This window comes from Anarrhichthys ocellatus, unplaced genomic scaffold (assembly GCF_004355925.1).
Source record: "Anarrhichthys ocellatus isolate YVR2014 unplaced genomic scaffold, GSC_Weel_1.0 scaffold152, whole genome shotgun sequence".
Lineage (NCBI taxonomy): Eukaryota > Metazoa > Chordata > Actinopteri > Perciformes > Anarhichadidae > Anarrhichthys > Anarrhichthys ocellatus.
In genome coordinates, this window is record NW_022280182.1 from 133556 (window position 1) to 144529 (window position 10974).

General features: G+C 42.3%; 1 protein-coding gene across 3 annotated transcripts in view; it reads right to left on the reverse strand.

Annotated features, from left to right (window-relative positions):
- Window positions 1-2660: 2660 nt before the first annotated feature.
- LOC116400166 (disheveled-associated activator of morphogenesis 2-like) overlaps window positions 2661-10974 on the reverse strand; it is a 34869-nt gene continuing 26555 nt past the window's right edge. The window contains exons 11-18 of one of the 3 annotated variants that reach the window (XM_031877865.1): window positions 10680-10864; window positions 9662-9937; window positions 9328-9435; window positions 7574-7603; window positions 6267-6373; window positions 5390-5474; window positions 4613-4719; window positions 2661-3691 (exon numbers count right to left, since the gene is read on the reverse strand). In XM_031877865.1, coding sequence (XP_031733725.1) covers window positions 3565-3691; window positions 4613-4719; window positions 5390-5474; window positions 6267-6373; window positions 7574-7603; window positions 9328-9435; window positions 9662-9937; window positions 10680-10864 — 1025 coding nt within the window. In that variant the 3' untranslated portion in view covers window positions 2661-3564. The remainder of the gene's footprint in view (window positions 3692-4612; window positions 4720-5389; window positions 5475-6266; window positions 6374-7573; window positions 7604-9327; window positions 9436-9661; window positions 9938-10679; window positions 10865-10974) is intronic. The other 2 variants (XM_031877866.1, XM_031877867.1) reach the window with 2 other exon arrangements.

Sequence of the window (10974 nt, forward strand, 5' to 3'; positions counted from 1 at the left end):
AAATGTGCAAAAAGCTTAATTCAAAAACTTTAAAGATTACAAATATGAAGTCATATCACACCTCTCCTGAAAGAGCTGAACATTTTGATATTCTAACGGTTTCTGTAGCTTAAAAAAATTTCAGCGGTAGTGATATTTGTTGTAGTAGTAGTAGAAGTTGTAATTGTAGAAGTATTATTAGCAGTAGAAGTATTAGTAGCATTTGAATAAGTACTAGTTGTAGCAGTAGTGATATTTGTAGTAGCAGTAGTCGTAGAAGTTGTAGTCCAAGTATTAGTAGTAGTAGAAGTATTAGTAATTAGAAGAAGAAGTAGTAGAAGTAGTATCAGTAGTCGTAGTAATAGCTGTAGTAGTGGTCGTAGTATTTAATATAACAGTAGTAGTAGTAGAAGAAGTAGTAGTAGTACTAGTAGCAGTCATACTAATAGCTGTAGTAGTAGCAGGAATAGCAGTAATAGCAGTAGTGGTAGTAATAATAGTGATGGTATCAATAATAGCAGTAGTAGTAGTAGTAATAGTAGCAACAGCAGTAGTAGTGATACTAGAAATATTAGTAGCAGTAGTTGTCGCAGTATTAGTAAGAGCATTCATTATTTCAACAAAAAAGCCTAATTTTGAGCTTAACGTTTAAATACAGTTAATCCATGAGGCTTTTATTTTGAAAGGGTGGGACTGGGTGGGGGAGAGAGGGGGAGAGGAGACATAATCTCAATGTTTGACACACAAACAGAGTTTATTAAATGACAGGCTTCATCACAAGCATTTCAGTTAGAATTCACTCTTTGGGGCTTTTATTTTGAAATGGGGTGTGGGCGGGGGGAAGGGGAGAGGAGACATAATCATAATGTTAGATAAACATAAACAGGTTATTAAATGACAGGCTTCATCACAAGCATTTCAGTTAGAATTCATTTTGTGGGGCCTTTACTTTAAAATGGGGTATGTGTGGGGGGGGAGTCCTCTTAAAATCTCTAAGACCTGAATGACTGTATGAGAGAGAGAGAGAGAGAGACTCTGACCTCTCTGGCAATCTTTCTCATTTGGAGATTGTCCAAATATATTGTCCTATCGTGCATCACGTATATCTCTAAATCATGTGTGTGCGGCTTTTATTTAAAAATGGGGGGGTCCCTCTAAAAGTCTCTAAGACCTGAATGACTGTATGACACACACACACACACACAGACACAGACAGAGAGAGAGAGAGAGAGAGAGAGAGAGAGAGAGAGAGAGAGAGAGAGAGAGAGAGAGAGAGGTGTATGTGTGTATGTTGCAGCCTTTTCATGGAGATAAAACAGGGAAACACCTCTCAAACAAATCCTCAAAACTCCCATAACCGTAGCTCCTATTGCTCCGATATTAATAAATGAGAGGAAGGATGAGTTGAAGAACAGATCCTGTAAAAATTGTGTCTGTAGTGTAAAAAATGTGGCTGAACTGGCGATCTAGAAATGGGGTACCATGTTCTGTGGAAGATGTTTTTGAAGCAAAATTTAACATTGGTCTCTATGGAGCAGAAAGTTGGTTTTCCTCTCAATTACAGGCTTCTGTGCCAAATGTGTAAATAAAAGGATTTGAAAGTTGAAGAAGTTTAAGAGGATTTGAATATTTTCTCCATTGAAATCCCATTCAAAATTAAAATTGCAAAAAGCTTAATAATTCATAAAGCATAAGAGATAGAAATATGAAAAGTCATAGCAGAAATGTCATTAAAGAGCTGAACATTTTGATAGTTGAACGGTTTCTGTAGCTTAAAAAATGAGGAAGAAGAAGAGGTGGGACGGAAGAAATATAAGAAGAAGAATAAAGAGAAACAAGATAACAATAGTTGGAATGCTTAACAGCATTCCAACAATAAGAGCGGGATAAGAATTTTATTACGGGCATCGATGAACATTGGGGTCTGGATCCAACAACAAAGATTCTGGAGGCTCTAACTCACGGGATTATTCCTCTGCTCTGCTCCTCTCTTTCCAGTGATGTGTGTCAGAAAATACAACCCCCCCACCCCCCAAAAAAGCATTTAGGCCAGAGGAGAAGTGTCTTTGGAGCAGCTCTGGCTCAAACGGACACAGTGACAGCTCAGTCTCGACACACCCGTGATCACAGCCGGTCTACGAAGTCTTTGAAGTGAGCTGCAGTGTTTCTCAACGGGGGCCAGCTTTCCAGAACAGCCTCCGTGGTAACCTGGAAGCTGGCTCGGAAGGAAAAAACACAACAGTGGAGCCAACATGCAGTCGGCCACCCACTCTCACCGTGCACATGTACAACAGAGAAGGGATTTCACAAGTCGTCGTGAAAGGCGTCGGTCGAAGCGTTCAAAGCTGATGACATTTAAAGTGCATGAAACTATTTTTAGTTTCTTGGCATGTAAGCCTACTTAAAATGTACTTCTACTTTCCTTCTTAGCACAGCTGCACAGTGCACACTTCAAGTGCATTCAAGTTATTAAAATCAATCCGATGGCTATACTTGACAATTGAATGAAGAAAGAAAAATGTAGCTGCATCTAACGCTGGAGGACAGAGAGGGTTTGTTAAAATATACTCTAAGGACTGTTCCTTAGAGTATATTTGAGGGTTTGTTAAAATATACTCTAAGGACTGTTCCTTAGAGTATATTTTAACAAACCCTCTCTGTCCTCCAGCGTTATCGGAGTTACCTGAACGACTTGTATACGTGTGTATTTCCGTCGGATTTACATCTTTTGCGTGAGTCGCATTAATAAATCCCTCTCATTGACCTTTTGCTCGCGGGGCTCTGCCCGCAGACTTTCCACTCAGGGACGAAATAAAATGAATACACATAAATTAGGTTAAAAAAAAATATGTTGCCGTTTATTGTGTGTGGTGCTTTTTTCCCCCCGAGTTTAGCTCCTGAGCCTCTTACACACACATCAGCTCAACATGTATGCTTCGCGAGTGAAAACATCCGTGTGACAGCTGATGTGAAAACAAGGGATGGGATCAGGCTCGGTGTAGCTCATTAGCCGATACTGATCATTCAACTAAATGTTTTAAACAGATGAGATGGGATCTGGACATCCCCAAACTAGGACCATGAACTCGTAGAGTCAATTTCTCATAGGCTTCTACACAATCAGACTTCTTTTTGCAACCAGAGGAGTCGCCCCCCGATGGCCAGTAGAGAGAATGCAGGTTTAATGTGCTTTCGCATTGGCTTCCCTTATCAGAAGCGGAGGTGCCGCCTGCTTATATGACAATTTTGGGGGGCGTTAATTATTGTAATGTGCCCAATTTGCACCATTTGTTGGGGACTTTTTTCAGCCACGGATTGATACCCATTTGGTGCACTAGTGAGTATTTGTGGCAGCAGGACAGTACATGTTGGATTGAGACAAAATAAATATGTGTGTTCATGCTAATGAAGGAACAACAGTGTGGCTCATTGATTGTGAGTGACTATTTTTAATAGTTTCTGGACAAAAATGGAGCTCTGTGGCACAGAGGAACAGGACATATCAGGCTTCAGCAGACAATACTTGTTATTGTCATCAATTTCTTTGTTAACAAAAAGAGAAACATAGAATAGTGCCGGCCTTATTTAAGTGTTTTTGTGGCCTCTGGTGAGTTTGTCCTTACCTTCAACCTTAGGCTTGGTTTCCGCCAGACGCTCTGCAAACTTCTTCTTGAAGAACAGAGCCTGCAGTCTCTGCTGGTAGTGGTCAATTCTGATGAAGGGAGGAAAGAGATAAAAGGAAAAGAAAAGCAGGGGGAAAAAAACAGAAAGGGAAGTGAGTCACATTTGTGTCCAGGGGGAGTGTAAGTTCAAAGCTAGAAGTCCCCCAATCATACAAAACTCCCTCTCTCAGTTTTCACAGGCCTTTTATCATCTAATAGGCTCCCATCAAGTTACAGAGTTGAAAAATGGGTTGTGTTAAATTTGCCAAAAAGTTCACTTTGGGAGGGAGTGGGAATTTCAAAGATGGACCAGGGATATTAAATGGTGAAAAAAGAAAGGAAAAAGGAAACAACTAAATCCCAGATGTATTCCTGGGACCAGGGAGATGCGGTCAAAAGGAAACAAAGTGGACAGGGTAATATTTCACTGAAGGAAATGAAAAAGTTTAATTATCTTGAACAAATAGCACAGATTCTGAGAAAGGATGGAATGCAGAAAAAAAACTCTGATGTGACGGGAGTCGTCAAAGGGCAGCCATGACTTCTTTTTACAGCTAAATGATGAATCCATCACCCTGACGTGTTTGAGGCTTGTTCTTGATTGCAGCCTCACCGTGCTGCTTCAAAAGCTTATTCTTCTCCACCAGACGTCGTGCTTTGTAATAATAGTGGCTGATGTCTTGATTCTGTACAAAATCTGCATGTTGTTCACTTTGGAAAATGTTCAGATTCTGTCAGTCAGATACAAACATAGCACATCTGTTTTATAACAGAGACAATGACTTTTGTACAACTGATCATCACCATATCTCCCAAGTTTACCTACATGAACATTAACCAGCCGTGCAAATTGCAAATCTTTGCTTTGCAGGTGGTTTGGCTGCAGATGACAGCAATCAGACAGCTAACACACCAATGCTGTTACCTGAAGTTGTGTTACCCGTGTTGTACAATAATCCAGTGTCGTATACCTGCTCATTTCAAAGAGGAAGCGATCGGCCCGGGCCATCCTCTCCAGCTCATGTTTGTGCTCCTCCAACAGATCAATGTCACTTTTCTCTGGGACAAACTTCAGCAGCTGGAAAGACGCAAGGATAACAACATTAATCCACATGTCTGTGGAGCAAACTGAAATGCATAGTATCTAACCCTAACCGGGTCTGAAAAGTGAAACCAATGTGGCAGTGCCTTCAACTTGCATTCTCTCTAATGGCCATCAGGGGGCGACTCCTCTGGTTGCAATCGGTGTGTTTTTCGTCTTAGGACTTAACCCTTACACAGCGTCTTCAGGCCAAAAGCCAAGATAGTGATGGCTTGAACATGGCAGTCCACACACAATGTGTGACGTCTCCGTGACTATGTCACCTTCTTACTTACAGTCTATGGTTTAACTTTAGCTGTGTGGTTTGTTAATCTCTCTGAAACTTTATCCATATAAAATTACACACTGAAATAAACTGAAAAGACCCAGGGCCCTTGGACATCTCGAAATTGTAACTTTCTGCTTCTTTATCAAAAAATTACTGAAATCTATTATATATAATATCACTTTATCTGGGTCAAGTGCTGACTAGGAAAAGTACATCAAACCTTTTTGAAGAAACAACAGAACATCAATTTTTCTTTTCCAATCAGTCAAATCCATACACATTGTCTTTACCTATCCAAACCGTGGTAGTCGACTTGATGAGCTCTGCTACTACACTGCTGTCGTACATACATAGTACACGATCATCCATCAACCTCACCTGCTCCAGCATATCTTTGGCCAGCTCTTCCCTCTCATCCATCTCCAGGATGGCCCTCTTGATCTCTTCATTGCTCATTTTTAACCTGCAGTTGAAGAACATTTAGTTAAATTCCATTCATCGAATGTCATTATTTGCCACATCACAAATACACGACACAGAAAAAAACTGCAGCGGAATACTGCTCTGGACCAGAGTCAACCCCGGGAGGATTGCCAGCTGTTTGCAGTGCATCTGACAGTGTTAAGTGTCCGGGTTGTGATCAATAACAGTATTGTTAGTCCTCGCACCGAAGCCTTATTGAGCGACTGCTGACCCCATTTGGGTTTGTACCCTCGGGTCATTTGCTATTGACACGAGAGCAATCCAGGGACCATGCTGCAGTTCTGTCAGACAGAGACGGGTCTCGTGAAGTCTGTTTATTGATCCAAATTCTCTACAGGGCTTTGGATTGACACACAAACGGTTACCATATTGTTGAGGGGATTTTAATTGATTCTGGTTCTGATGTAGTAAGACTTGAAGCCCCTCAGGAGAGGGGGGAGGGGCATTTTATGTGTCTTAATCTATTTTATATGTGTAGATTGATAGTACTTGAATGTTTAAAAATAGACAAAAAACCTACTACTCCAGAGACAATGCTTTCTGTCTGTAATATGACTCAGCTTGCTCTCACCATGGATGGTAGTTCAGTTACACTGGCAGATGTCCTGTGTCCCGTTACAGACATAAGAAGAACCTGCCTCAAGCAGCTCCACCCCGAGTTACAGCTCTAGCCTCTGACCCAAAGGTCACCATAGCCTATGCACAGGGGATCTCTTCACAATTATAATCCAACTAACAGTATAGTTAATAAGCATAATTAAGAATTCCGTACTTTGAGAGAAGGATGATGCAGTTCTGCGCACGTCTGCCGTCGATGACCGACAGCTCTTTGACCTTCCGCGTGCTGACGTATATGTCGTCCATAGAGCCTGTCTCCTTCTGCAGAAAGATAAAGACAGAGATCCAGGTTGACTTTGCAACACAGTTCCATCTATAAGAGTGCTCACGTGAAATGCAAAGCCTCCTCCTCGCATCTGTTTGACTTCTTTATCTGGTCGAGAGATGACATGACCTCTTCTAAGCATTTAACAATGTGTAAATTTGGAGCAGATATATATATTTAAAAAAAAACCAAAAAAAAAAAAACGTTTCATCACTGCCAATATCAAGCAAAGACTAAAAAGTTGCACTCGAGCCAAATACAGTAATTGGCCTGACCTGCTTTTGCAGTCACTGACTGCGATGCATCAGTTCTCATAGCCGTAACGCACATCTCATTAAAAACTATGACGCCTGGACTGAGTGGTATGAAAACATATCCAAGAAATGCAGTGAAAAAAAAAACAGGAGTCACAAATTCATGCCGGTGCAAGCAAAAAATAGAAAGTAGGTCGTGTGAGAGGAGTTTTTTATTAGGTGAGTCACCACTGCAAACACAATGCAGGCCGGCCTATAAACCTCTCGGAGGAACAGGAAACGCTGTGCAAATCTCGGTTTGGGCCAGTCAGATAGTTCTGTGAGCTTCACGCCAATGTAGCATTAAAAACTCCACAGGGAGAATGAATACATGTCTGAGAAAACCAGAATGTGTGTTAAACACATTCTATTTATGGTGCGAGCCGGTTTCTCCGCAGTCCTTTCTGAGGTTGCCGGCTGTGTGTGTGAAACAGAAAGAGTAATTTTTCCATGCCTGCGTTGACCCATGGGGCCTGGCACCGGACAGAGGTTTGGCACCGGGTAGGGGGGCCAAACCCTCCCTGGCCCACACGCTAAAGGCAGGTTTTTTCAAAATGCAGTTTTGCTACCTTGTGCATAGCATGCAGACTCAACCCAAGTGTAACTGGAGACTAGCCCCTTCATATTTTATAACTAGCTAGCTATCTTAAAGCGTCATCCACACACTCTTGTCACAGTGCAGGAAAGCACATCAATTTGGTTATTATCAACACCAGCACTCACAGTCATTTTCATTTTGTAGATTAAAAAACACACCTAACCCAGACCAGAGACGAGTCACATAACACACTCATTACAGGAGGAGCTGGCCTCCCCGGCCGTCTGCTGCATAGCAGAGGAGAAGGTGATAGAGCACTGGAGGTAGGGGACCATGAGATAAAGATGCTGGACCTCTTGACTCACCTGCTTGAAGGATTGGTTAGTGAGCAGGTCCTGCCCAGGCAGTCGGGAGAGTGCAGAGAGACACACACACAAAAAAAAGTAATTGAAAACACATGCAAAGATTAGCACTTCAAGCAGAGAAAAAAAAAGGTGGTGACTAGAGCAGAGAACTACAACTATGCACGCTACAAGCTGAAGCTGGGAAGCCTTCTTTGAGCACAAAACGTTAATAATCGGCTGACCGAGTCATCAGGGGCTCATGAAGTCTATGTTGAAAAGTCTGAAATATATCTGCATTGGTGCAAGTTTTTTAAACTGTGCTCTATTTTGGTTTCTGTGTTCTTAAGGTCACGATTGCTATAATGCGTTCTTTTGATTGCATCTACATTTGCCTTGACATGGAAAAACAAGAAAATGAAAAATGAAGTGTGGTAAGGAATCCTACAGAGGGCGAAGGTAAACAAAAGGCCAATGACAAGCTTTTTTTAAAGAAAAAGCAATTATGCCATGTATAAACATCGCAACGTTGAATTGAATGGAACCTCCCTCTCTGCCAAATCTCTCTCACCGAGTTGTCAAAGCCAGTAGGGCGTCAGGTTTTTTTATGTGGCTATATCCATAGAGATCACTGTTTAACCGTCGGCCGGTGCCATTACAAACCTACTCTATATAAATAAATACACACAGTAAACCACTGTCTGCAACAGCCTCAAATGACCCATTGCTCTGTAAAAAAAGCCTGAAAAGAGGAGTTGTGCTTTTAACTGTAAGAAGGCTTTTAAGCGTGGCAGTAAAATACCTTGTAAAGCAATTCAACAATGGTGACGCCTCTATAGAGACTTCACCAAGCACCGCTCCTCCATTGAGCCTTTGATTTAAACTGTGATGACTAGAAACTCATTATAGTCCCTGGAAAAAGAACGTTTCCTGCGTCGTGACTCCCCCGTGACTCCAGTGGTGTTTCCTCCGTGTTGCCCTGATCCATCAGCCCGTGAAGACCCCAGTCGGTAACCCAGTTCTCACACTAACGCTCTGCAGATACTCGGGCAAAGCTCGAGCTCTGTGGCATTTTCTTTGTTTTAACAATAAGGCATTCAGCAGTGAGCAGCTGCTCGTGTTGGCCTGGAGCTGGACCCTTGGCACTCTCAAGAATCCTCTTACGACATCCCACCCCACAGCCCATCACACACGCACACACACTCTCGCGCACACAGACATGTTAAAGAATGGCAGAATTCTGATTTCACTTGCGTCCATATGTTAAAGGGACAGTGTATAAGGTTTAGTGAAATCTAAATGAGGTTGCAGACAGCAACCGACTGCTCACTCCTCTTTTTCCAACACTGTGGTTATGTGAGCCGCCGAGTGCAAAACAGTGGTAACGTTGTTCGCCTCAGAGGCCTTCCATACCATAACAACACTACTTCGGGAACAACAGAAGACGGTGGCTGGTGGTGCCATGGTTTTGCACTCTGCAGCTCACGATACTGCAGTTTCACGAGTGTGTCAGAGAACTACGGTGGCCTTCAGGTAATGTAAAAACGTGAAAAGCTCCCTCGTAACATTCCTACAGCAGCCCAGTTAAGATATGAAGGGCTCATTCTAAGCTAATAAAAACGCAACGATTCTTAGTTTCAGGTAACAGTTATGAATATCATATTCCATTTCTGCTAGTAGATCCCCCGAAATGCTACACACTGGCCCTTTAATGCCAATTGCCAAAATACACATACACACACACTCCGAACTACATCCACTTGCTGAATAATCCAAACCTGCTGTCTCTGATAGGCTGAAAACATCTTCTCGATGTCCTTGAGGTCAAGAATCTTGAAAGCTCTCAGGTCGTCGATGTCATTCCAGATGGTGCTGTTGATCACATTCTGAAAAAGGGGTAAAGGGATATAAGGGATTAATATTCAAAAAACAGACTGAACAGGTACTACTTCTAAATTTTCTTCTGTGTTACTTTAGATCAGGGATAAAATGATGCTAACATCAGCTAACAGACCATAGACTATATCACCATCATATCTTAAAATTGAATTAAGTTTCAATATTTTCGCCCGACGTGGTCTGGCAAAGCGGATGTTCTCATCGCCCTCTCACCTCTCCTAGTTTGGCCCAGTTGAAGGACTTGAGTGGATGTGAAGGCTGAGGGATGGATTTGGAGCGCATACTGGCCGCCGAGTTGAATGAAGAGGGAATGGGAGGAGGCGGGGCTCCGAAAATCGGAGGGGCTCCCAGTGGAGGAGGAGGTGGCGGAGGAGGTGGGCAGCTGAACGGTAGCGGAGGAGGAGGCGGAGGAAAGCCCATCATAAGTGGTGGAGGCGGAGCCGTGGGGCCGCCGGGAGTAGGAGGAGGCGGGAAAGAAACACTGATGCCCTATTGGTGGAGAGACGTAAATAAGAGATAAAGTTATCATGAATAACATTCAAGTGCATTCAGTAATGCTCTGACATTTTTGATAAAATGCTTATTTGTTGCCTAACTGAGAGTTAGATAAAGAATATAAAGCAATTTAAAGCAAAACTAGCTGAGAGCAGGGAGAAATCACTAGTGTTCACAAAAAGAGTAAAAAACAGCTCCAAAACAGTCTTACTTATGTTATAAGTTGTCAGCTAGCAAACTAGCCAATAATAGCTGGGTTTTGCTCAAAGTTTTATTAAAAAAAAAAAAAAGTAGAGATAGCAACTTTACAGCGACTGAGGACTTCAGTTACTCAGCCCAGCTGCTGCTGATTGGTAATTAGCTTTAATGCATTAGCTAACGTAAGCTAACCCCCTTGAGCTACAGTGTCTTGTTTTTATGAAGGCAACATCGACTGTTTCCTATTGTTTATGCTAAGCTACACCCACTTTGAAACCGATCTCTGCAGCAAAAGCATTGTGACAACATTAATATCGGTCTTGTCTAATATGTCGTGAGAAAGCTTGTTTTTGTAGCATTGTTTATTAGGGTGATTATTCTTTACCGGAATTGTAGAAAAGTGTTTTTTTGTTTAAAGAAAATTGTCCATTAACAAGATGATCAAACACCTAGCAATCAGCTACGCGCTAACAGAGCAGCATATCACGACTCACTGTGCGTCATATTGTGTAAATTATTCAAAAGCAGCTCTGCTCACAGAAACGTCATTAATGCGCGAGGACAGGTCCTGGACTTGCTCCTTGGCTGAGCGCAGCTCCACTCCCTCGCGCTGGAGTTTGTCCTTCATCTTGTTCAAAGTCTTCATCATGTCCTCCTTCTCCTGGGTCTTGGTCTCGCACTCTCGTTCCTTCCGCTCTAGTTTACCCAGCAGCTCGACGTGATCTAAAAGGGGACACAATGAGTGTGTTCAAACGAGCTTGATTCTGATAATGAAATGCAAAACGGGAAGAGCTACATACAGAGAAGCAGATAGTGATTTGTAGGTTGAGATA